Raw genomic sequence first — 27370 nt, 5'->3', positions numbered from 1 at the left:
TGTATATTCTGTATGATCTCAAGTGGAGAAAACCCTGTGTTCACTTGCCATGAAAAGGACACCCCCCTGCCTCCAATGAGCCTCTCCCTCAGAGACCACTATAGTTTCTTCCCAGACTTTGAACTGATGGCTGTCTGTCACAAAAAGTCCCTCTCAAGCCATTTTTACTCGGAGATTTCACAGAGTTTAGACTGAGGTGAACAATCATGGCCTAACAAAAAGATTAGTGTGCCTGGACACAATCCAACGCAGAGATGTGAGGAAGCCTCTTTGTACTGTCCTGCAACTCAGTCTAGAGAACACTGAATGCAGTCAGAGAGAGAAAATGCCTGGGTGCCTGAAAAAAGATGATTTGAGGGCAAATCTGTCTTCATTTGGAAACAAGTGTTCTTTAATACCAACATGAATTTTCCCAGAGTCTGAATAATCTTGGATTCATTACTCCTTATCCAAGAGCTATTATTAGTAATTTACTAAGTTAAACAGTCACAGTTCAGCTCAAAGCATGATTAATGGCAGCATAATATTCTGTGTCCCCTCTATATAAGGCTGGCTCTTGAAAACCAAGCAGCTTGTATGTCATAGTGATGTGTGCGATAAAAATGCATTTATAACAACGGCCAATGGAATTCTAGATGCATTCACTCCTCTCACTGGAGTAGACATGTAAACTGATGTGCCTTAAGAGGAGGAAATCCTGGGGAATCTCCCACTTCTTCACTGCTAACAAACCATGAAACCATGCAAAGTTCAAGAGCCAGATGAGAGTTCAGGAGTTGGGCTTTCTTTGCATTAAGCAAAAGATGAAAACTTAGGGAGACCAGCATGCTCTGGCCAAAAAAGGACGAGTCATATAACAGTGACCTAGTTAATTCAGGAGTCTGGTTTACAGCCCGGAGGAGTCAAATCTATCCTTCCTCATCATGGAGAAATTATTCAGTTTATAGTCAGTATTGACACCTGTACCGCCTCCGTCTGATTAGGAGCTCGCGCGCCGCCTTAGCCCGGGCTCGGGATCGTGTGCCCCCGAGCTTTGTTGGTACGCCCCAGGGTTTACCCCGGCTGGTATTAAGGGGGACCCCAGAACTCGCCTGCCACGACTTTGATGACTCTCTCAGTGGGGGGGTCTTCCCTCGGGGTATCCCCTGGTGCCGGCACACCTCTTCGCGGGTACTCTCGGGGCTCCATCCTCCCCTACACCCCGGCCATACGCCACCTCAGGTCTTCCTGTCCTGGCCTCTCACCCATCCTCGTCTCGTCCTCTCTCTCGGCTCGGGCACCCTAGCCCCTACAGGCTGTCTTCGGGCCGGGTATGCCTCACCCAGCTGGAGAGTGCTGCCCTGATCCCTCCTTCCTTGGGAGGCAGCCGTCCTCTCTGCCTCCCCCAATAGTCTCGGCCGCCGTTACCCACTCCGGCGGCTCCGCAATACCGGCTACAGCTGGCCCCGCTCTCAGGGTAGCTGCTACGCCTCACGCTGCCTCGGGTGTTGGGTTCCCCGCTGGCTGCTGCCCTGCCTCTGGGGGTGACTTCTCCCTCTGTCTCTTCCCTTCTGGGTTCTCCGCTGCGCTGCTCGCAGCCTGCTCCGCAACACCGGCTACAGCTAGCCCCGCTCCCGGGGTAGCTGCTACGCCTCCCGCTGCCTCGGGTGGCGAGTTCCCCGCCAGCTGCTGCCCCGCCTCTGGGGCTGACTTCTCCCCCTGTCTCTGCCCCTCTGGGCTCTCCGCTGCGCTGCTCGCAGCCTGCTCCGCCTCTATCCGGCGGCGTCCCGCACTCTGCGGGTGGCGGCTGATCCCCTGCTCGTTGGAGCTCCGCGCTCCTGCTCTCTCCCTCCAGCCGCCCCGCTGCATCGGCGGGGCCGCCTTTTGTTCCTCCCGGCCGGCGTGCCCCGCCCCCGCCACTCAGCCAGATAAACGCCCGGCTGATGGCCCGCGCCGGCAGCGCCGGCGCGTGGAGTCTCTTCGGGTCTTCCGGCCCTGCAGGAGGTAAGCAGATCCCTTGGCCGCTGCGGGGGTCTCCCGGTGCCCCCGCTCCCCTGGGACAACACCAGCAGGCAGCTATGCTTGCCATGACAATACGGGACTTCAGGCAAGATGAATGAGATTCAAGATTAAATGCTTCTCTGAAGCTTTCAGAAATACCACCACTGGTGCTGAAAGGGGTAAGAGGTAGGGAGACAGAGAGCAGGAAAACTGACTTCCCAAAAGGAAGTGCGTAATAATACTACAAGCCCTGTTACTTGTATGGTATGTTGGAGGGTAGAACAGAGCAATGTACCCCTTTAACAGGGAACAGTTAGCCCTGAGAGCCCCACTTCAGGGCATCTGGATAATAATAATAATAATAATAATAATAATGTAGCTCCTGACAGAAGCACAGAACATATACAACACTCAGGCCACAAACAGGTGTCTATTTCTAGCAGTGTAAATTTCTGAAAAATGCCTACCACTAGAAATGTTTCTGGTAAAAAGTACAGGCCTTCAACCTGCAGCTGCCCTGTTCCATGCTCTCCACAACTTCATCAGACCAGGGTGATTCCGGTCTGGGGAAGGCATGGGGAGCAGTGGCTGTTTCACTCCTCCCAGTCCTCATGAGGAGTGAAGCAGCAGGAAAACACTCCCTGCTCCTTCTCCAGGCAAGAATCATGCTGGTTGGGAAAACAGGTCAGGAGAAGACTCCTTTGTTCTGCTCCTGGGAGCAGAGCAGAAGGAGCATCAGGGCAAAGCTTCAAGCTTATTCTCTGACTGGGCAGTCCCAGCCTGGGAAAGAAGCAGGGAGCATTTCCTAGCTGCTCCCTTCCCTTTCCAAACCAGACTGGGAGGGGATCAGATCTTCCCATTGTCAATCTGAAATATCTTTCATCCAGAGGGGCATGCTTTCCCCAGGAGAAACTGAATAGGTGCTTGTACACTCCTAGCTTCTACCTGCAGAGCGGTGATCCTCCCACTAGACATATAACTTCTGTCCATGGCCTTAGCCAGAGTTCAAATTATACTTTGGCTCTTGGGGGGAGTCTATAAAAAAAACTGGGCTGTCCATCACGATGCCCTAATAAAATTGGAGATCCCCGCCCCCAGGTTATGATTTTCAAATCTTACAGGGGAGCTCTCTCGTCTCTTATGGGGAGCTTAGCCCCCCTGAGCTCCCCCGTAATTCAAACCATAGCTTTAGCACATAACAAAATTTACAGTCACCCTTCCCTACTCACTTCTGGACACCTCACAGCTCTGACACAACCCCAAGCAGCCCCATGTTATTTTAACTGCTACAACTTGCCCAACTCTCAAAGTCTGTACTGCAGCCATTGCCACAGTGAGTGACATACAGTGCAGAGGAAGTACATGGGCCCCAAAATAGAAGAGGTTAACCTCAGCTCAAGAGAAATGTTAGTGGAAGTCTTGCTACGTAGTTTGCCTGAACAGCAAATATTATCTCTGTTCTGAGAGCTAATTTGATCCTCAAATAGCCTCTTCTTTTTTATGTTGATGGCTTGTCTTGGCCTGTGTTTATAAATGCTCCTTCCTATCTACTGTTAATTTTTATTCCTCTCCACTGATCTCCCTCTTCTATGACTGGGCTCTTTTTAAAGCACTGACATCACTTTCTAACCTTCAAGCTTAACTAGATGCTAAGTGCTGAAGCAATTCCGCCCCTAACAGAAGGGGTGAGTGCCCTCTTAATACTCTCAGATTCAGCCAACCCAGATTGAATTTTTTAATCACTTCACACAGAGACTTAGAAAGCACAGCACTTTAAACAGTGCTTCATTGAAGAAAGGGAGGAAACATTTGGTTTCATAAAATAATGATATTTGGGGCACAATGTCAGGGAACTAGGGAATGGGAGAACTAGCAGAGTTTGAGCAAGTAGAAGGGACATATGAAAGAAATGAAACAGCCTCTAGGGGTTGCAAAGATCCATCAGGGTGATAAGGAAAAGAACATAAAAGCCGAACTCTATATATTGTTCTATTTTTTCACATTTCCAAACTGATTCTTTAAACATCTCTGAAAGGTAAGGCTTTTTTAATCATTTAAATCCAGTTACTTATAAGTAACCAAGACTTCTCCTCAAATGAGACCCACAGTTTAACAAAAAAAATGAGTACGTGCAACATTCCTAGGAGAATAAATACTCATGTCTAGATTACAACAGAGTACTAGTAGAATGATTACAATATTATGAAACCTTATTTGGTATCTTTGAAAGTGCAAACAAGTAATTTTTTTTTTTTTTGGTTCTTAGAGCAACAATTGAAAAAAGATGATAATATTTACATCTGCTTAATAGTAAGCAGTTCCTTTCCATAATAAAATGTTCTTACTATTGAAAACAGATACACATTGGTTTCTAAGTATAAATATAAAGATTTTCGGTTATAAATTTAAAGACCCGAGGTCAGATTTTGTTCTTACGTATAAATCTAGAGAAATCCCATTGACTTCAGTTAAAAGCCACCAGCTTACTACATATTCATAAATCTTTTCAGGATCAGGCCTAATTATTCACATTGATTATGCTCTTATTTTTGTTACGATGGAGTACAACTCCACAGTAGTACAAATATACTGCATCCTACCACCAATTAAAGGCAAGTAACGTTCTTATGTCAAAGACAAGCAAATCCTTGTGTTTTTACCTGTGTTAACATAGGGCGTTAATTCTGATGACTGTCTGAATAAGCTGTCTGAATAAGATGGACTGCTTTTACCTACCTGGGTCTATCCAGGGAAAATGCTCTTTTAGCATCTTTTCTTGCATTATGAATTGATTTCTTAAATGACCTCTCAGAGAAGCAATTATGAATCACTTTCTACAAAGCAATGTAAAGAAATAAATATAGATCTGAAGCCATGAACTCTACAAGCAAGAGCGATCAGGCACTGAAAACATGTTTTATCCTTTTGAAGTATTTAAATTCAATCATCAAAAACAGGAAAAATCCCTCTGCACTGAATATATACTAATCTCAGTTAAAAAGAATGCACGGATATTTCTTCTTTGTTACTGCCCAAAGATGATCTTTATGTATAAAGAAACTATTCTGATTTTCTAAACAGGGGACGTGATTATAACAACGTGGCTGATGCGGCCTTATTCTCTTCAGGAGACCAGGTGGAACCTTTTAAAATGCACCTGGGATACAGACGGTTATGATCTACAAGAAAACACATTGGTTTCCTCTCAAAAGATTACTTTAATTACAAATCAATCTACTTGAAACCACCTTTTATTCGTGATGGTTCAGTAACCTTAAAGAAGAACAAAGGATATGCAATACCAGATCTTATTTCAGTCATCTTAAAACAAAAAAAGAGCTCAGAATTGACACCGATTATGCTTCTATGAATTCTAGCTGATTACATTCTTAGTAATCAAAAAAAAAAAAAAGAATGTGGACACATGACCTATACATCAAGAGTTGCAAGAAGTCCATAGTGCAGAGAAGTGGAATATGTTTACAACAGGAAAAAAACCCCCTCAAATCATTTGTTTTTACTCTACAACATTTTACTAAATTTGTGGGCCCTAGTAGGGCCCCACCATAGCACTCCCACACCCCTCTACTTCAAGCATCGCCACTGCTCCCCCACCACTAATTGCCATTGCTGATTGCTCCCAGCAAAAGGAAATTGGTAGTTTTGATTTACATGTCTTCCCACCCCAGAAACACTTTGGACCCTTTGGGATTGCCACAGTGGGTTTGGCCATCTTTCAACCATTCTTGTCCATCAGTACTCTGACATCTGGTCTCAAGAGCCACCTGAGACAACTGTATCATGTATAACATCCTGCATATACAAGTTAATTATAGCGTATACCATGACCACTGCTGTGAGATCCCTGTATGACTTGTGACAAATTCACCCAAGCATACAATGATCCAGACCAATGAGGAGATACAAACCAAATTCAGCTCTATTCTTAGCCCATCCAAAAGCAGGCCAGAGACTGTAATGTCAGCATAGAGCACAGAACCAACCAGTGCCAGCACCAACTTAGACCTTTTTAAAACATACTTTCAGGTATCTGAGACAACAATCAGATGCTCAAAGCAGGAAGGCATGCAGTCAGCTATGTAATAAGCACTTCTACAATGACCTGAGTAGATCCTCAGGAGCAAGGCATCCACTAAACTCTTATAATTGGAAGCACCTGCTTGTAAAATGTGGGAAGGGCAAGAGTTGACAGAGAACAGCTTGATGCCTGCATAGGTGTTACAGATTAATTGGCATTATGGGAACTCTACAATATAATGTTCTTTATCATAATGATTACACTTGGTGCGAGTGTGTGCACATATGTGTATACAAGCTTTTTGATAGTGAGGGGAGGAGGGTCCATGAGCTTCAAGATACCATCTTTTTTTTTGTCCTCTATGCCTACTCTGTCTGTAAAAGGACCAGAATTTAAATACCATGGTGATGGGATTGGCAGGAAAAACTGAATAAAATAAAAGGTACAACTGCAACCCATGCTAAGAGAATGTGAGTCTTTGCTGCCTTCTAGTGGGTGGTCTTATTCTTAAGAGATTACTACAGCGGCCACCTAAAGGACATATCCCTTTAGTCCTAGAAGTAGAGGCTTTTGCTTTTTGATCCTTCATTAAAACCCCACTGATGACTTGGGTTAAGGGAGCACTGTTGATGGAAAATGAATATCTGTCTTTATATATACCTTAGGATAGTGGTTCATAACCTTGTCAGAGCCAGGAAACCCCTCCTCCAGTTCTTTGAATATGGCAGCACTGCTAGTTGAGAAGCACTGTTGGTGCTGCTTCAGTTTATCTCAGTGCTTCACAACTGGGTGCTGCTGCCTCCCAGTCAAATTGACCCACATGCCTACTGCCAAGCCAGCCCAGAAAAGGCTGTGGCACACATATACATTCCTGCATTAGGTCTGTGATCAGCATAAAGCTGGTAGGAGCTGCCTCATCCTGCATAGTCCTTCCCACTCCAGCCCCTCCTACATGCCTGGAAACAGGGGTATGCCAGTAGAATTGTCCCATGTTTCCAGGAGAAGAGTGGGAGGGAAGGACCAGAAAAGGCCACCACCCAGCCAGCTCCCACCTACTTTTGGCCGATCACAGCCCTAATGCAGCAGGAGTGAACACGCAGCAGTTTTATCTGGCTGCCGCAGAAGTGACAACACTTGTGTTGTGGCACCGCTGAGGGGCGTTCACAGCACCCCAGTTGAGAACCACCACCTACAGGAATTGGATGTATATTTAAGTGTTCAATCTGTTAATACACAAAGTAAAAAAAAAATCCACTCATGATCTAAGCATGGGCCTAATACACAAAAAGCCCTAAACCACCTAGACCAGGGGTCAGCAACCTACAGCCTGCAGAGCCTGGAGACTTTGGCAGCACTTCACCACGGGGCAACAATTCAGCAGGAAGCTTGGCCTGCATTACAGTCTTGAAGTGGGGAGAAGTGGAGGCAAGACTGTGGGGGAGGTGAACGCAGTGATGTGGCTACAACTGCAGCACTGGTGGCCAGGTTGGAAGTAGCCAGTGCTCAGAGCTAAGTTCTGTTGAAGCATCCCCTCATTCCAAAATGTTGCTGACCCCTGACCTAGACCCTGCATCACCCCCTACTGACATTATGAAGTCTAGCCCTTAATCTATATTCAAATAGGTCCTAACTCTCTTGCAGGCTGCATTTGTATATGCTTTTAATAAAACCAAACACAATGAGTTAACAGCTTTAAGCCACCAAACCACAGGGGACAGTCTGACCTCAAATGTTCAGGTAGTCACTCTGACAGGAGTCATGATTTGGAGAGTAGATTTGGTCCTTGGTAGTTGAAAATGTCTTATGGTTTTGAAACTACTTTTCTCCCCCATCATTAAAAAAAAAAGGCTTTTTAAATTTTTTTTCTAAAATCTCTCTAAATAGAGCACACTGAGAATGAATGCTTCTATGGGTTATGGAAAAAATCCCACTCATGAGTTAAACCTTAAAATATACTTGTAGATTCAGTGTGACATGTTATTTTTCCTCTATGCTGCGATATATAGAGAAGGGTAGTGCCAATACAACATATGAGAACAGAATACGTGAATTTTTTTTTAAAAGACAACATAATTTACAAAAGGAAGAGCAGCACAGGACTATGAATGATGTAGGGAACAAAGATATATTCCTGCTTTACCCTCTCCCTCGTGTAATTTTTCTTTGTTGCGTTCATACCACTGCCTTCAACAACAAAAAGTAATGGCTCACTACTACTTCAAAAGCCAGGGAAGGCTCAATGCCATGAGAACCTAGGCCAGGGTGGGAAAAAAAAAAAATGATGGATCCAACTGGAAGCCCAACTTCATTTCCCAGCAGCCCCTGTGCATGTCACTGTGGCCACTTTCCATGGAGACCCCAGCAGCAACAGGGCTGTGACAGCATGGGACCAGGATTTCCATGGAGATCAGCCCCATCAGCACTGGAAGGGCATGTGGCTGGGTAGAGAGCTTTTCCAGGGCCAGGGGTGGGATCTTGCAGTGGCAACAGTGTGGTCCAGAGCCAGGGCATTCCCCTGGGGCATGCAAGAAGCAGATCGCAGTCTGGGGTGTGTAGGGCATGCAGGGAGATCACAATCTGCCCCAGCTCTGGACCATGCTGTTACCTCACAAGATCCCATCCCCAGCCCCACAGCAGCTCCCCGCCCAGCTGCACACCCTGCCAGCATTGCTGAGACTGATCTCCATAGAAACCAAGGCCCTGAGCTGTCACAGCCCCGCCACTGCTGGGGCCTCCATGGAAACTGGCAGCAGCAACGTGGGCAGGTGATGTTGGAAAATGAAGTCCTCCACAGGCCCGATCTGGCCCATGGGCCGGATTTTGCCCATCCCCGACTTAGGCTCTACTCCCTATGTAAGTGGAGGCAAGAGGAGCACACTTCTGCAAAGTTCTGCTGCTTGGAAAGAATAGTAAGCTTGTTGCAATGTCTTTCTGATACCAGCAAATTGAAATAGTATCAGGACACATACATGGGCCAGGCCATAATTCTTAGCATAGGTCAGATATTTGCAGCCTACAGGAAATTACAAGGCAGTCTACTCTGGCTATATGAAGGTTTCCCCATAGCTCCAGGTTGTCTACAATGTTTTCCTCCAGCAGAGATAGCAAGTTCTCTACCTTGCTATGTTGCCAGGGCTTGGCACATAGCCCACCCTGTGCCAAAGCTATTGCACAACGTGAAAAGTGGCATAGAGGGTCTTACTGCTGCCTGACTGGCTATTACAGGATAAGTTACACTGCTGTGGGGAGAGACTATGCCTCTCAGAACAGCTGTTCTGGGATCCCTTCTCTACCCTTTATAGCTGACGGATCCTCAGCTGAGCTTGCATGTTATGGCCACAGATAGGCTGAAGAGGCTACACAAAGAATGCAAATTCATCCTTCTTTGTCTGGTTCAATTTTCCACCTTCCACAGAAGTTGAGTTTTTGTCCCACTCTATACTACACAGGAAAAGAGGATATATGGGCTAAAGGTGAACTTCTCCAAAACAGAATCCATGAGTCTCATTACAAAGTTCCTCCTCTGCACACTTGAAACAAGTCAATTCATTCTTAAACAAAAAATATTAAGACATACTGTGACTTCAGATTCCCAGGCCCAATACATCCAAACAGCAAAATAAGCCATACATCCATCCAAGCCCAGAGTAGAAATCTTAATGTTTAAGCGAGATTTAAAATATAAAATAGCCCAATTTTGTGTCTAAATTGTATAGAGAATCCAAAGTCATCAGACCAGAATTCTTTCACACTTCTGATTTTCTCCTTACTCTAATAATAAGGGTGTTTTTCAAAAGATTCTGCTTTGTGAGTTTCTCTCTTACTTCTTAGATTGTTGAAACAAGTCACAATATTCACTAGAAGCAAGTCACAATATTTCTTCAACTAATTTGAGACCATTCTAAGCGTGTATATTTTTAATCTATGTTTTAATTTCAAACGTCTAAAAATATGCTGTGAAAATGGCAGAGAGAGAAAGAAGGAACCATCATCTCAACCTCCTTTTTAATCCAAAAAACTGTTCAGCTACTTCCAGCATAGAAATAATGACCTAGAAATGTATTAAATTGCTTGCCATTAATTTTGTCCAACATTTACCCTCCTCAACTCAAAGCCATTTCCAACTCCGATTCACAGCTTTCTCTTTGACATAATACAGTCCCTCTACATTTTTTCAGGTGAAATCCTGGCCCCACTGAGTTAGCAAAACTCCCATCAATTTCACTACAGACAATATTTCACCCTTCTTGCATCTTTTTATGCCTTTCTTCCAGCAGTTTCAAGCATACCCTCAACCTTCATTTTATAATAGCTTTAATCATGTCATCTCTCACTGGTCTTCTCTGGAGACCAAATTATCCCAATTTTACCACACTGCTAATATGCAGGTCCTTCATTCCATTCTCTTTTGCCCTACACTGGACTCTCATCGTAATTACATATTTCTTCAAATAACACGACCAATTCTCTCCAGTATTTTATTCCACAGCAACTTGAAACAAAGCCAAAAGAACAAACATATTTTCTAGCTTCCTATTTTGTGTCTTGAAGGAGTACTAAAGGGGTTCTTAAAGAATTAGCAGAGGCATAGCTCACCAGGATTGAATCCAGAGCTATCCTCCCCCTCTCCATACCTTCTTTGCAGGGCTTCTGGAGGCCTCTGGAGGTGCCAGCAACAGGCAGCGTTCAGAAGCAGCAAGCTCAAGTGGGCAGGGAGGTGTCACCTCACTTTTTACTGAAGACACCAACCTCAAATGTAGAAAAAAAAAAATTTTTTTTTTTGCTGCTATGCAAAGGGGATGGCACCGCAGTGAACTCCAGCTGCTGCTGCCCACTGCTACTTGACAGAACTATATTTCCCAGAATGTATAATACTCACTGACACACACTCTTGAGTCATCACTGCTTGCCACTGAAGCTGGAGCCGGAACCAGAAAGTGCAGGAGGGATCAGAGGGAGAAAAAACTCAGATCCAGTTTAGAACACAATACTTGAAGGAAGGTTCAAACAAAACTGAACAGAGCAACAAAAGACGGTAAGACAAAAGAGGTTGAGAGAACTCTGGCTTTGGTTTGAAAACAGCAGGTTAAGGAGGGATGCAAACACAGCTTTCTGAGGGAGGACAGTAATCAGTTTGTCTCCATGCTCACTGAAGGTAGGACAAGAGCCAGTGGTATTACTTACAACACTGAAGGAGATAAAAGTTAGATCGGGGTGTCCAACTCAACTAGCTCCATGGACCAGATCTGGAATGCACGGAGTGAACTCTGCTGCTCAGCCCTCCTTTCCCCCCACTGCCCATTTCAGTTGCTAGCGGTAATGGAAGACCTCAAATTTGGCAGTTGGCAAGTGTGAGGAGGCAAATAGCAGCATCCTCCCTCTCCCCTGGGTCCTGAATCCTTCCAGACCTACATTTCTACGATTCTAAAATCATCCAAAGTGCATGTATAAATACCTGCTCCATGTGTATAAATGCTGTAGGTGAACATTCTGTATGTGATATTTTCAGAACTGCCTGCCTAAATAGGTTTCAGTGTGCTGCATTTTTTTATCCCAGTCTCACAAATTGAATATTTTTTTCTTAATTCAGTTTTATGAATGGATCTCCAAATATACACACACACACACAAATTGACACCAGCACAGCTCTCAGACTTTGCTTTTCAATCTAATAGGAGAACATGACTGAGTTGAAAAGTTTTCAGAAGGCATGTCTACAGCATTGTGTTAACTAGGGTGAATATTATTTTTCAAAAAATTTGTCGAAGTTTTCATTTTATGGAAGAAGGATTCTACTAGACTGTATTACTCCTCTCTACCCTCCCAACAAACCTTTAAATGTACTAGTGGGCAATCGGATTTCCTTTCTCTGGATGAGAAAGCTCTTCATATGTGGGCATATTAAAAATACAATAAAAAATACAATGAAAAGAACAATTCTATGTTTCTTTCTGGTTACCTATAAGGGCATTTAGAGAGTAATACTGTCAGCCAAGCTGTCTCCCATAGCTAGCTGATTATTATAGCATCAAATACTACAATAAATAGGTTGGTTGGCTGCAGCAAGTTAATATAGAAGAAAGTCAGGAGAACAGGGACATCTTCTAGAAAAGCCCAGTTTTCGTATCCCAGTCAACAGAATGTACTAACAATTAACTGAATTAAAATTCAGCATAATTTTGGTTGAACCAAACTGAAAACATCCACATTTTATGGTAGGATAGAAGCATACAAATATCAAGATTCAATTCCATTTATCATATGAAGCTGATGTCATACAAGCATTACATTTCAATTAGCACATATCTTGGTCAAGCATCTCATGGAAGTTGAAATCAAATATTTCTCAAACCCTATTTTACAAAATAGAGTAGTTCAGTAAGATTTAATCCAATACTTTTGAAGCACCTTTATTAATAAAACACATAGGTCCAAATTAACCTTTGGTATAGTGCCACTGAAGTTAGCAGAATTACACAGGAAATGAATTTTGTGCAGATCCTCGTCAATCAGATCTTTCTTTAATCATCTTTATGTTTCATTCATCATATTGTACATTTTTCCCCTAGGGGGAAGAGAACTGAAACATCACATCCTAGCCAATAAAGTACATTTATCTGTTTTATAGGGGGAAAAAAACAAGTATTCTTAAGCAGTCATCCAAACATGACAAAAGATTACCCAGAAGGTAGTATGTGACTGCATATCAAACATCTTTATCCAGAAACTGGAATAAAAATGTAAAATAATGGCAAAGTAAATAAAAGCATTGTCAAAAAAAATCATAAAATTAAGCAAGATCATTGCATTCAGAAAATGACTGATGCAGAGACAGCACAGAAGTTAGTATGGGAAGCTGAGAATTAGATGCTGCACCCTGAATTTTAAGTAACAATGAAAAACACTTATAATATTGTCTGTATTATTGCATACTCTGTTTTTGTTCCCTATCCGATTAACTCATCTCTCCTCTACATTAATGCTTTGGTCTCTGCAGGAGTTATTCACTATATCATAATACAGTAGTAATACCCCGTTGATGTCAATTTCTGGATTCATTTAATCCTTGAAATTGATTTCTCTTCCTTTCTTTCAGTCCTCTTAATTGTAATGCTCCAGGAAACAATCTTTATGGAACACTGAGAACTGGAATCATCTTGCTGTAGTACTGTGTTGATACTCTAGATCCCCATTCACCTGCCAGCAATATACGTTAGCAGAAACCCTAGGGTCTTATGAACTCTAGTATACGTAGAAAATACAGTGATCCCACTATCATAATAAACCTGATACATGCATTATAGCTATGGATGCGTTTGACTGTAGCTCGGGACAGAAGTTACATATAAACTGGTTTAAGTGATCAGAAGCTTGTTTAAACCCATAAAAGATGTTCAGTGCACAAAAACCTGTTTCAAAATGCCTGAGACTGGTTTAAGATAAACCTGGTTGAATGTAGTATCAGACTTAACCTATTTGGGTCAAACCAGTTTATGAAACTTCTGGCCCAGACCCCTTTCTGGTTCAGTAAAACCAGAGTCCCCTCAGCATCCCAGCATGCTTTCCAGCCCTGAGCTGGGCTGCGCTGTCTGCTCCAGCAGAAAAGGGTACGTGTGTGTTTGGGGGGGGGGGGGGCAGGGACTGCCCACCCCTCCCCCCCCAGGCAAACCCCAGCTGGGGTCTGGGGCCAGGGAGGATGGGGGGGGTTAAACTTCCCTTCCCCCAAGTACAGAGCTGCCCTGCCCTGCCCTGCCCTGCTAAAAACTTACTGCTGGCTGCAACCGTGTACTACAAATCCCAGAGCCACCTGGAAGCAGGAAAAGGAAGTAATAAGCAAGCCTGCAGAGTTGTGCTTCTGTGATTCTGGACTGCAAATCCCAAAGACCTTAGGGGCAGCAAGAAGAGGAACAAAACACATAGGCCATGTTGGCTATGTGCCAGAGACCCACGCTTTAGTGCCTGCCTGCCTTCTGGCCTGAGCCACTGCAGGAATGTGGCTGCATTCCCTGAATCAAAAGTGAACGTCTGTCCGGTTGTTTCTCAGTTTAATGTCTGCAGCTTAGACTAACCTACAAAGACTGACTTAATTCAGCCTCAGGCTTTTTAATTGTTTGTACTTAGCCTGTAGCACTACAAAGTGTCTCAACACTGGAGGCACTAGCTCTTGCCACTGCTCCCACTGTAGAGACAACCCTCATGTTTTCCAGCTTCCCTTGCCTCCCTATAGAGGGAGTAGCCTTCTCTGCTGCCACTGTGATACCAGCCCCTGCCAGAGTAGCAGTAGAAGGGTTCCACAGCAGAGCGGGTGCTCCTCCAAGGCGCATACTGTGCTACAGCTCTGCTCTACTCTGGTTGTCAGGGAACCAGCCATTCTCCCTCCCTCTTGTTTCAAGGAACAAAGGGAAAGCAGAGTAAATATAATGCTGGGGGACTAGGCGATCTTCTGGAACTGTCCACAGGTGACATATGGCTACAAAATACAGTGCTACAAGGAAGTTTTCATGAGAAATGAGAACTTTTCTGTGAAGGATATGGCATCTTTGCAACGCAACAGACACCCTGACCATGTATACATCAGGTTTTTTTGTAGAGCTATATGGGTATTTATAGCATTACAAATGTAGAGTGTATCCACAACCTATATTCCAGAAGAACATTAAAATGTGTATGCACTCCCCACACAAAAAAAGACAAAAAGTTATATACAAAGTAGGCCAACCGATGCATCCCTGAGAAACATGGTCTATGATGTTGCTCCATCTACTAACTGTGTGTGTTTATATGCAACAGCACTGAGTATAGCAAACTGCACAGTGAACTCAGAAGCACTATAAAACACCAAACCAAAGAGATCTCTGAGGCCAAGATGGAGAATCAATATGGCATGATTACAGAAACGGCATAAAATAGCAATAGATGGCAGAAGAATGAAAAAGAGGAATTTGAGAATTGTGACAGGGTCTAGAATTTGAATAGGATTCCAAGCTATGTGTGTCTAACTACACTGGGCAAGGCAGGGTTTTCTGTGAAAAAATGTCTGAAAAAGGAACAAAAGAAACAAACATTGTCCTGTGTCCCAAAGGAAAAAGTAAACAAACAGCCTTGAACTTGTGTTTGGCCATTTGAGGCTTTGTCAAACACTCAGACTCATGCTAGTGAATTTAGGGTAGGTTTCTAGGAAAAAAAGTACACACTCAAACACTACACTGTGTAAGTTATAGACATATACAGTGCAAAAACTGTGTATTATAGCAAGTTAAAGACAGAAAAGATCAATTATGCCATTATGCAGTCCAGGGCTGTACAACTTCCAGTTGGCCACAGGCCACACCAGGGTAAGCCAGGGTTCTCTAGGTCATGCTCTGTGTAGATGCACCCGCAACTGCACCAGGTGCCCACATAGGCTTCCCTACCCTCTCTTCCCCAGTACTGCACTGTGCACCCACACAGCCCCTCACCTGCAGCACAGTGCACCCCCATATTGATCCTCAACTCAGTGTACCACATTATCCCACCCCCTGTGAGCAGCAGCAAGAAGAGAGAGGGGGAGCCCTAAGACTTAGGCTGCTGTTGCAACTGGAACAATAGGGGGAATGTCAACCATGCAGGTCCCTGGGAGCTGCAACTTAACCATTTGGGCTAAGTACAAGTAGTCAAAAAGTCCAAGGCTGAATCAGTTTAATCTTCATAGTTTGGTCTAAATGGCATAAATTGAACCCTTAAGCAAGTGAACAGACATTCTCTTTTGATTTCAGAAATGCTGCCACATATCTGCAGTGGCCCAGGCCAGAACCTGGGGTGCACTAGAACATAGCTCCCTGCTCAGCTGAAGCAGACAGCTTGGGCCAAGGCTAATCCACCACCCATGAGAGAGGGTTTGTGGGGGAGATATAAAGCATCCTAGTTAACTTGAATCTAGCGAGGGTCAGGGACAGAAGTTCAATAAACCGATTTAACCTAAATCAGTTAAGTCTGATACTACAGCCATCCAGGTTTATCTTAAACCTGTTTTGGCCATTTTGAAAGTGGTTTATGTGCACTGAACTTCAGGACTAGGGACAGAAATTGCACATAAACCAGTATAAGTGATCGGAAACTGGTTCAAATCTGTAATAAATACAACAGAAGTTCAGTACAGATAGGTCAGTGCAACAGTTCCGTAACTGTTGTGTTACAGATTTGAACTGGTTTCCAATCACTTATATTATGTGTAATTTCTGTCCCTTGCAGGCTGCAGGCAGGCCACTGACTGCCAGTTGGACAGTCCCAATATAGTCCAACCTCTTGACAAGACAGAATTAAAAAGACATTCAATAGGAGGCTGTAGAGTTCGTGGCTACGTAACCAATTAGCTAAAACAAGCAGCAAATAAAAACTGACATTTATTTGAGTCTCACTCAGAAATGGATATATAAAATATTTTTAAAGTCTTTGTGCTGAAACAGACCAAAGGTGATAAAATTCAAAAATATCTCTGAACTGTCAGTGAAATGCTTAGGATCATTCTAAACATCCCTGCTGTATAAAAAAAACTCATTCTACAATTCAACATTCAGAAGCATGTCTTGCATTCAAAATAAAATCTCTTAAGTGCCCTGATTTTTTGCTTTCTTATTTTCCCTTACTGGTAATTAGTTTATTATATTCCCAATAGGTTTCAATGTTTGTGGGGGTTTCTTTGCTTGTTTTTTTTTTTGTTTGTTTGTTTTGTAGAAGAATCAAACTCAGACAAGTTAAACTGTTGTCTAAAAATAGCAAGATCAAGCTTGGAAAAGCGGATTCTGTTTAACTAACATCATATGAAAGAAGGTTATTTGTACATGCCAAAGTAATGGGTGTACCAAACTTGCATTCTGAAGTCTAATAAATTTTTTTTTTAAGTTATAGGAACATTAAACAACTGCATGGCGTGTCAGCCACTATGTTATAAAAGCTGTTTGTAATGCTGTTAGGTTTAGCTGAATGGCAGTACCCAGCTAAGACTGACTACATTTTTCAGTTCTAACTTCAAGCTACCAGTAATCCTTAGAAAGTTCAGGTTAATCATAAAAACACTTCTCCCCCACAGACAGTCCTTGTATTTTTTCTCCAAATGCTATTTATGTCCAAATGTTATCGTCATGTCCTTATGCAGACTGCTCTCTTGTTCTATTGTTGCATAAGTTGAGATCCTACTGCCACTGAAATCAGAGAGTTTTGCCAAATGAGCCCAGAATGAATATTAAGTGCTATTCTATAAACTGCTAACATTACTTAAAACCAGGTTCTGATGCTCTTGTAAGTAGTAGTACTCTGACACTCATTCTAAATAGCATCTTATTCCGTAAGTGTTATCACCAGGAAAACTCACAAAACAAAGTGCAATTCAGTACATATATCAAGATCTATCCCTTATTAGACAAAGACTCCAATTCACCATAACACTTAATCATATCCTTAACTCTTAAGAAGTCAACATGTCCTAAAAATATGCTTAAGTGTTTTGCAAGCCCTTATTGAAATGGGCCTATGATAACAAACCTAAACAGACCAACAATCATTTTAACACAAGACTTAGAACATACTGATTTATTTTTTTTTTACCAAAACAATGCCATTTTAAAACATCCTAACAGTAGGGGGGAAATGCTATATATAAAACCTACAAGAAAAAGTATTAAAATTAAATCATTTAATAAATAATTTTTGGCAGCCACATTTTCTCCCAATCCCCTGGGTAAAAAGCATCTTGGCGGCATTTGCTGCAGCCTTAGTTGGAAGAAGAACATTTAAACTAGCATATTTATTAGGTGTGAGTTAAATTAAGGGGAATATTAGTATGCATTTACATTTCAAACTTTATTGCTTAGCGAAGGGAAGGAATACCTGCTATCTTCATATAAATATTTACAAACTTTTCAGAGCTTTCACAGTTTCTGCTTTTAGTTCTACAACTGAAATCAAGACATTAATATACCCTTTAAACTATGTGACTTTTTTAGAAGTAAAATGCATCATTAGAAAAAAATCATGGTTAATGGAAATGTTTACTTAGAAGAGAAAAGAAAACACTCCTTAGACAAAAAGAGAAAGGCTATGGCTTGGTTAAAAGTATCTACTCATGTACATCCTTGCAGGTTATGAAAAGATGTGAATATAGTCTCCCCTCACTGTCCAACCTATTAAAAACACATTTGCCTTTGAACATGATAGTTCCTACCATGGAGAGCCATAAGAGGATGGGATGAATATTTAAGACTAATAAGAGCTTCACTAATTACAGAAATTTACTCCTGAATCAGACATCAAATTCTCACTCTGTCTGCTGACTGAATTTCCCTCTCCCTCTTTAATATATATCCTAGATAGAAAGAAATAATTGATTTGTAAATAAGCTTTATTCCAGTTTGAAGAACAGAGTGATGAAAGGCTACATTTAGCCATTTCATAGATTCATAGATGTAGGGTCAGAAGGGGCCTTGTAGATCTTCTAGTCCGACCCCCTGCCGTGGGCAGGAGAGAAAACTGGGCTCAAATGATCCCAGCTGATGCGCCATGCAGTTGTAAATATCGAGCCTCCTCTTAAAGACCCCAGGGTAGGAGCCATCACCACTTCCCTTGGAAGTTGGTTCCAGATCCTAGCCGTCCTGACTGTGAAGTAGTGCCTTCTAACGTCTAGTCTAAACCTACTCTCTAGTAACTTACGGCAGTTATTCCTTGTTACTTTAGGAGGCGCTCGGGGGAACAAGGTCTCTCCCAAACCCCGCTGGTCCCCACTAGTAAGTTTATAGACAGCCACCAGGTCCCTTCTCAGCTTTCTCCTGTGAAAGCTAAACAGGATCAGGTCTCATAGCCTCTCCTCATAGGGTCTGCCCTGCTGTCCCCAGATCATGTGAGTGGTCCTCCTTTGGACCCTCTCTATGCTGTCCACATCCCTCCTGAAGTGCGGCACCCAGAACTGGACGCAGTACTCCAGCTGCGGCCTGACCAGTGTCGCATAGAGGGGGAAGATCACCTCCTTGGCCCTGCTTGTGATGCATCTGTGGATGCAGAACGAGGTATGGTTAGCCTTCCTTACTGTGTCCTCGCATTGGCAGTCCATGTTCATCTTGGAGTCAGTAATGACTCTAAGATCTTTTTCTGCCACTGTGCTTTCAAGAAGGGAGTTCCCCAGCCTATAGGAATGCTGCTAGTTCCTACTGCCCAAGTGCAGCACCCTGCACTTGTCAGTATTGAATCCCATCCTGTTCTCATCTGCCCACCCCTGTAACCTGTCCAGGTCCTGCTGTAATCTGTCCTTCCCTTCCAGCGTGCCCACCTCACCCCAAATCTTGGTGTCGTCTACGAATTTAAACAGGCTGCTCTTCACCCCGTTGTCCAAGTTGCTAGAAAAGAAATTGAACAGTGCAGGCCCAAGGACCGAGCCCTTGGGGACCCCACTGCCCAGCTCCCTCCAGGTCGAAAATGACCCATCCACCACCACTCTCTGAGTGCAGCCCCTCAGCCAATTTGCAGTCCATCTGACTGTGTAGGCATCAATGCCACAGTCAGCTAGCTTTTTAATGAGAATGGGGTGGGAGACAGTGTCAAAGGCCTTCCTGAAGTCCAGAAAGACTACATCCACCGCGACACCTGCGTCCAGTGATTTTGTGACCTGATCATAGAAGGCAATCAGGTTGGTCTGACAGGCCCTGCCCCTAATGAAACCATTGTGGTTGCTCTTGAACATCATCCCTGCTGCTGGCCCATCACAGATGTGCTCCTTGATAATCTTCTCAAAGAGCTTCCTCAGGATTGAAGTAAGATTAACGGGCCTATAGTTGCCTGGGTCCTTCCTTTTCCCTTTTTCAAAGATGAGGACCACACTGGACCTCTTCCAGTTGTCCGGCACCTGGCCAGAGCACCACAAGTGCTCGTAAAGCCATGCCAGGGGCCCCGCAATAACCCCTGCCAATTCCCTCAACACCCTGGGGTGGAGAGCTTCTAGACCTGCTGATCTGAACATATCCAGCCCCTCCAGAAGTTCTCTAACCCAGTCCTCCCTGACCTTAGGCTTGGCGGAGTTTCTCCCAAGTCTGTCCTGAATCTCAGTAGAGGAGTCCTAGTCCCTGCACAAGAAAATAGAGGTTAAGAAATTGTTAAAAAGGTCTTCTTTCTCCTCTGGTGTGACCACCAGATTGCCAAGCGTATTCTGCAGGGGCCCCACAATACTCAGGGCCTTCTTCATTCTCCCTATGTATTTAAAAAAAGACTCTTTGTTACCCTTGATGCTAGCCCTAGTTCCATATCTGCCTTAGCTTTCCTAACAGCCCCCCTACAGACTCAAGCGGTGGAGGTATACTCCTCTTTGGTGATAGCACCTCCCTTCCACTGGGTGTACGCCTCCTTTTTGGCAATCAGGCATTCACGAATGCCCTTGGTGAGCCAGGGGGGCTTTTGGGCACTTGCCCCCTTTGCTTCTTGTTCGGATTGTCACCCCTTGGGCTCTGAATATCATCTCCTTAAGGAACGACCACTCATCTTGGCAACTACCTTGTGCTCATAATACTGGTGTTACACAACAACTTCCTCTACATGTACTTTGAAGGTCATCTGGAGTCAGATCTAATGGTCATATACATATTAGACAGGCTTAACAAGGAGTTGACGGAGCAGAGTGCAACAGCAAAATGTAAACTGTGCCACTGTGGTAAAGATGTCATTTACTCTTCTGAATCAGGACTGGCTTCCCAGGCTGCAAGCCACGGGAATTTCCATGACTCCATACCTGTTAAGCCAGGGTGTCAAATTCACATGCCCCTGCAGGCCAGATGAATGGCATGGGGCCAGCCCATGGGCAAAAGGCACAGGGCAGGGACCACAGACCAGATGGGGCCCACATACTGGCCCCACATGCTGAATCCAGCAGCCAACCTGGCACTGTGTGCAACTCACCACCCAGACTGGGCCCATGCAGCACAGGGCCAATCCAGCATGCACCGCATGCAGCGTGTGGGTCACCTCTGAGACCTGTAAGCAGCACCACAGCCACAGAATAGGACTTTGTGGGCTGCATGTTGAAACCCCTGTGTCAAGCTATACGTTTCCTGAAATGGCTTTACAATTGTAATGAAACCATATTTAAAAAAAGAAACAAACCAAAACAACCAAACAAACAGAACCCCTTCAGATTTAGTTAAAGAGTAATTAAGTTAGTTAAAGAGTAATTGGCCAAATATTATAACAGTATTATTTGGTTGTGAAAGTTGTAACATTTGCCTGGAGTAAGGGCTAATTCTATATTTTAAAAAAGGCACAATATGGACAACAGGAGTACAAAATTCCCTCACATTTTCCAACTCTACTCTAAAACCAATAGAAAGGGTTACTTCTCAGAGCAGGCTTAGTGATTTTGTCTTCATGCCCATCAAACCTCATTCGCTCTGCTGAGCCTGCCAACACAATGCCATTTTGAGGTAGACACCTGTCCATTGGGAGGGAGGATGAGACAACTACCTCATTTTAAATAGTCCAAAATGCAGCCGTCACATGGTGATAACTTTCAATCACTACAAACCTGCCTCCAAACTGAAATCGTTACCAAGAGGTGAAAATCTCCATATCACATATCCAATTCCCTGGCCAGTTATACCTCTTTGTAAAATAATTTTTGACAACTATTCATCTCAATTTTCCTACTCTTATAGATCTAATTTGCACACCTTGAAATGTGCTTTGAATATTATTTTGACTGAGTTCTAGTGAGGATTTTTGTCAAATCCCATGACAAATATTCTACTGTTTGTAATCTGCTGGATCCGAGATAATGGAAAGTATTGCTTCAAAATAAGGTATGTTCAAGTAAAAATTGGTATAATGTGGAGCTCTAGTGGTAGTAAAGAAGTAAGACAGAATGTAACACCAGCTGCAACAATGGCAGAGACTGTTTCTCAGCCTGAAAACAGAATGGTTGTTAAGTGACCAGATCAATGCAAACTAATATGAACAATAAACTCTGAAAGAGAAAACTAGGGATTCAAATTCATAGATGCTTCAGGATCACAGACTAGATCTGTGGGTGTAATGCTGGGGGCAATCTACCTTTTAATGTTACATCTTGGACTTCAGTCATCTTCATGTATTTAAGTTATAAGAATGTAGGTGAGCAATAGAAATGTATTTATCAGTTATAAAAATCATTGCGTTTTTTATTAACATTATGTAACACGTCACATCAAAACTGAGAGTTTAGTAATTCTTTATATTCTGTTAAACACTCTGGCTCCAACAAACAATATTGCCCATTTCATTCAACTGATAAAGATTCCTAAACAGACTACTAGGGTACTCTACTATCAGTTATATTATCAAAAAGATATATTATTGTCACAGGGACTTTCTTTCCTGTGGTTCAATAATCCCTTCAAGATGAGTCTGTCATGAGTTAAGCCTCTGACTAGAAGAGTTCCTTCCATAAATACCTACCTTATAGTCACATGTCTTACTGCAAATAGTTTTTCAAAAACATAGCGTGTCAAATATTAACTCATTATCATCCCTACTCTTGATGCATGTCAACAATCCCAGCTTTTCTAAGGGGAAGACATTTTTGTAAATGGAAGGACATACAGAGCATACTATATTTCCATGGTACCCTATTATAAAGTGTGTTAGATTTGCTACAGCACCTTGTGAATCATTAAGCGTCATATTACTAATGCCCAAGGAATAGAGACAGGAGATAGAGAATCTCAAAAGAAGTCTAAGACAAAATAAATCATCAACAGTTATCTAAATCTAATATCTAAAGCCAACAGCAGAAGACAACAAAACTTATAGAAAGCATGTAACACAAAAAAATCAGATGAATATATTATTCAGGTCTACAAGCAACTGATCCCTGTATCACAGGGCCCAATCCTGAAGTTCAACAATGCTGTTGGGACTGCTGCCTGAGTAAGAACTTCAGGACTGTGTCCATATTCCTATAAATAATATATATTATGAGAAAAAGCTGTTTTCTAAAATATCATTTTATCGGGGGGGGGGCAGATAACTAAAAAGCTCATTTTTATTATATAACAACTAGATCCTAAATATATGTCATTTGTGTTTAAAGCTATTTCATATATCAATAAGCTACACAGCGCCAACAGAACCACTAACTGAATACCATGTCATTAAAGATCAGAATACTGTATATTTCACCTTGTTAAAGTTGTGGCACTGGTTTACTTACACCTTCCACTTGTCATGCATTTCCCAGCCTTATCTTACTGTCATGAATATTTTAATCTAAATCCTATGTGACCCCAGAATGGGAAAGACTAATATTCTACCCAAGGCACACTTTGTGAAAAGAAATGTCCCTTTGCCCCCCCTATTACATGTGATATCTGATGTTGCTACATGTTCATTTGACAGACAGATAAAAAGAAGTGTCAAAATCCCCTGATACTGAGGAAAGATTTCTGAGCTGTTTCTGGTTACCTGGTGGGCAGTTGCACTCTGGAGGCACTTCTCTTGCTATTCTTATTTTTGCCAAATGCTCATAGGATTTCTGTGGGTGAAAGGAGCAACATTAGCAAACTTGGTAAGCATTCACTCAGGCTACTACAGCCAGGCTTCTAAATCGGCATATGTTAAACTGTGATTTATAGTGATTTGATAGACAGCATAACTAACAGTTGACTTGGATGGGATTCAGACTGTATCAGATTCAGACCATATCAGTTCCCCGCCCCCCCCCAAATCAAAGAGCATGACAACTGAGTTTCGCCCAACTTTGCTGGCCCTCTGCTGTGTTACATCCCCATCCAAACACCTCCACACCCCCACCGAGCATCCCAAGCATACAGAATCAATGTAGGGATGTGGGTTTGGGCAGATCTGCAAGTCCCAGGCACAAGGACAATCAACGGTTCAGACCTGAAGGTCAACTGCTCTATCACATTATAGCACCAATTGTTGCCAATGGAGCTCTGGCTACTGCCAGATGGACTCCGGACACCCCCATATGACCCTTGGAAACCCAGACCCCTACTCAAAGAGCCACATCCGAGCGGTTCCTTTCTAGTACAGGTTGTATCTGATGTCCACCAAAAAAAAAAAAAAAAGAAAAAAACCCATACATCTATTAGCAATAGTAATAACCAGTCCAAGAGACAGATTTGGCTAGAATCTGCGGGTGCAATATGAAATACATGCCCAGGTCCTCAGCAGACAAGGGTCTTTGGGTAGATGTGATATCTTTTATTAGACCAACTAAACAGTTGGGAAGCTTGTTCTTTGCAAGCTTTTGGGCACAGACACCCTTCAACCCTATGCCTGAAAGCTTGCAAAGAACAATTTTTTCAACTATTTAGTTGGCCTTTTTTTTTTTGTTAAATTTTCCATATTCCAAGCCAAATTTACCAAAACAAATTCCAAATCCAAGACTCAGTCCAGAACCATTAGTGTTCCTACCGCCTCCACCCCCCTCAGGGGCTTCAGATGATCCCAAACCCTTTGGCAGGCATCCTACTTGCAGGGCTATGTAGTTGATCTAATGAAAGAGATGGCATCTTACCCAAAGAGCCTCGTCTGCCTACATCCAACACGGCTACAAGCAACACCTCGGATCCGTGTCTCCTAGGCATCTCTCTCCCTCCCAATCCCTTCTGCCACTCAGGGAAATGTCACTCAACTTTCCTGGAAAGGCCAGGAAAGAGGTTCCCCAGCACCCCGCTGCCAGCCCCGCCTGGCGAGCAGCCGTGGGGGGCACTGGCCCGGCCCGGAGCCAGCCCTTCCCCGCGCCCCTGCGCACCTGAGCGAGGAGCCGCTCCACTTTCTCTTGCACCACGGACTGGAGCTGGTCCAGGGAGCAGCCGGGCAGCAGGCGGGAGGCGGCGGCAGCGGCAGAGAAGCCCCCGTGGGCGCTCTCGATGGCCGAGACCCGGGCCTGGAGCTGGCTGGTCCTCAGCCCCAGGTACACGCAGGAGGCGGCGGCCAGCACCGAGAGCAGCGCGGTCAGCAGCGGCGGCCGGGCCGGGCAGCAGCCGGGCGCCCCGTGCCCGCGGGTTCCGGTGCCCGGCGCGCTCGGGCAGCCGGCGGCAGGTGGCACGTCCTTCCCGCCGCCCCCCATGGAGGGACCGGGCTGACTCGGGGGAAGAAGCGGGGAAAAGCTGGGAGCGGCTGTGGCGACGAGGAGCAGGCGCCCGGCTCTCACACGCGCATCGCAACAAGACGGGGGCAGCACCCCGGCGCTGGGGCGGCGGACTTGTTGAGAGTCCCGTGGTACTTGGTGCCTGCCCCGCTGCCCCAGTTCTGTGCGGGCGAGTTCCGCGCAGCGGCAAGGGCCCCTCAAGAGCGCGCTGCAGCCCCCCGCGGGGGTCGGGGCGGGCGGCCGGGTTGAAGCGCGGAGTCTCCCTCCCCGCGCCGGGACGAGCTCGCAGCTCCGTCACCCGCTGCCCTCCTGGCCGCGCTGTGCACAGCGACTGCCGCACGCCGCCTCTCCGCGCCGGGCTGAAGCTCCCGAGCTTCATTAACATAATTTATTCACCTAGGCAGAGGGGAGGCCGCCCAGCCCCGCGCGGAGATTCGACGCTTTGCATAATTTATGCAGAAGCCGGAGCGCCGGAGCCTGGTTGGCTGAGCCGCGCGCCCGGAGCGGCGGGATTCGGAGCGGCGCTGCCAGGGCGCCCTGGAGGACCGCGGCTCGTGCTGGCTTGTGGCTGCAGGGCAGGACTGGGACAAGCCCGGGGTGCTAGGTACTACGCTGGGTTAGCCTCCCTACCTGGGAACATTGGGGAGTCCCCGGGAAAGTGACTTGATCAAGGCCATCTGGACCATCCGTGGCAGAGGCAAGAATAGACCTTCCTCTTGCACAGCGTGGGACTGTCAGTCTACTTTAAAAAAAAATCTTTATCAATGCCAAACCAGTTCCATATTTCATTGTGTAAAGGCCAATAGTCAAGTTCCAAAATTCAACTGAGTCATCAAGTACGTGTGGTTCTACCACCAGGAAAGCTGCCTCCCGGGCTCATCTGTCTGGACTCACTAAATCCAGGAAGGCATCCTAGCACATGCCTTGGCATTCAGATGCCCCCAGCAGGCACGTCTACACAAGACCTAGTAATGTGCCAGGGTGCTGTAGCACCCATTGACAAAAACCATGATACTGCAGCTATGTTGCCGTAGCAACGCGCTTCCTTGTAGTGCATTGCTACGGCGATGTAGCCACCAAAAATAACCATGCACAGCCAGCACGATGCAGTACAGGCTGTTACTGTGCTATCTTTTAGTACTTCCAAAGAAAGTACTAAATGATAGTGCAATAACAAAGGTGCCCTACAGCAGAGGCGGGCAATTATTTCAGGTGAGGGGCCACTTATTGAGTTTTGGCAAGCCATCAAGGGCCGCATGACAGGCAGCCATGGGCAGATAAATATTAATTTTCTAAATTATTTACGGGCCCTGCGAGCCGGATAGAATGGCCTGGCAGGCTGTATCAGGTCTGCAAGACGCATTTTGCCTGCCCCTGCCCTACAGCCATATGTAGGCACACCCAACATCACTTTATCTTAGCCAAAAGACCAATAAAGCTGTATAGAAGCCAGACATAGAGTTGTTACTCACTTCCAAGCACTAATTTTTAGCTGCCTGGCTTTTTTTTTTTATATATATATATAGCTGGCTGGTCTTTTTGATGGTATGATGATTACTTTGCACTGTGGCTGGTCTAAAGTTATTATGCAGTTAACCAGTTAAGTGTGTGATATTTACTTAGCAGGTCTGGAGGTCTGAATTTATTGTAGGATTGACCAGTTAATTGCATAATATATGTAGAGGAGGGGCATGTTAGGGCACTTTTACACATGCTCCGGTGGTGAAGGGGCACTTTAATTAGAGCAGCGCTAATTAAAGCGCCACAGAGTCTCATGTATAAGTGCCCCTGTGCTTGAAAATGGTGGCAGAGGTGCTTGAATTAAAGTTCATGCAACAAGCTTTAGTTCAAGCACCCCCACTGCCATTTTGAAGCACAGGAACGCTTATACAAGACATGCGGGAGGCTGCTGGAGCACAGTAATTGCCATGCTCCAACGGACTCGATTAATCAAGTCCACTCCAACATGCTGTAATCACAGCGCATCAAAGCAGTCTCCACACTCATGTACAGGCACCTTTAGTGCCTAATAGGACTCTGCTACACGTTCAAATGAATGCTGGACAGAATCCACCTATTAGACTTGTTATACATTTCCAAGCACTAACTTTATAGATGGTTCCATAGATAGAAAATCACTTTTATCATGTGGCAAAGACTTTGGATGTGTGGCTGATCTACATTTATTGTGCAATTTACCAGCTAATTATGTGATAATTACTTTGCACCTGCAGCCAGTCTAAACTTAT

The 27370-nt window shown here is 44.4% G+C and overlaps 1 protein-coding gene across 2 annotated transcripts in view; it reads right to left on the bottom strand.

The window, feature by feature from the left end:
• The window catches only part of LOC132243179 (collagen alpha-1(XXV) chain-like), a 106454-nt gene extending 80987 nt beyond the window's left edge, over nt 1-25467 (bottom strand). Inside the window, exons 1-3 of one of the 2 annotated variants that reach the window (XM_059722128.1) lie at nt 24783-25467; nt 23468-23537; nt 22187-22962 (exon numbers count right to left, since the gene is read on the bottom strand). In XM_059722128.1, coding sequence (XP_059578111.1) covers nt 22943-22962; nt 23468-23537; nt 24783-25100 — 408 coding nt within the window. In that variant the 5' untranslated portion in view covers nt 25101-25467 and the 3' untranslated portion in view covers nt 22187-22942. Of the gene's footprint in view, nt 1-22186; nt 22963-23467; nt 23538-24782 lie in introns of those variants that run through there. The other variant, XM_059722127.1, reaches the window with a different exon arrangement.
• Nucleotides 25468-27370: the final 1903 nt, after the last annotated feature.

The sequence above is a fragment of the Alligator mississippiensis genome, chromosome 2 (genome assembly GCF_030867095.1).
Source record: "Alligator mississippiensis isolate rAllMis1 chromosome 2, rAllMis1, whole genome shotgun sequence".
NCBI classification, from domain to species: Eukaryota; Metazoa; Chordata; order Crocodylia; family Alligatoridae; genus Alligator; species Alligator mississippiensis.
This window is presented reverse-complemented; position numbering and strand designations above follow the sequence as displayed.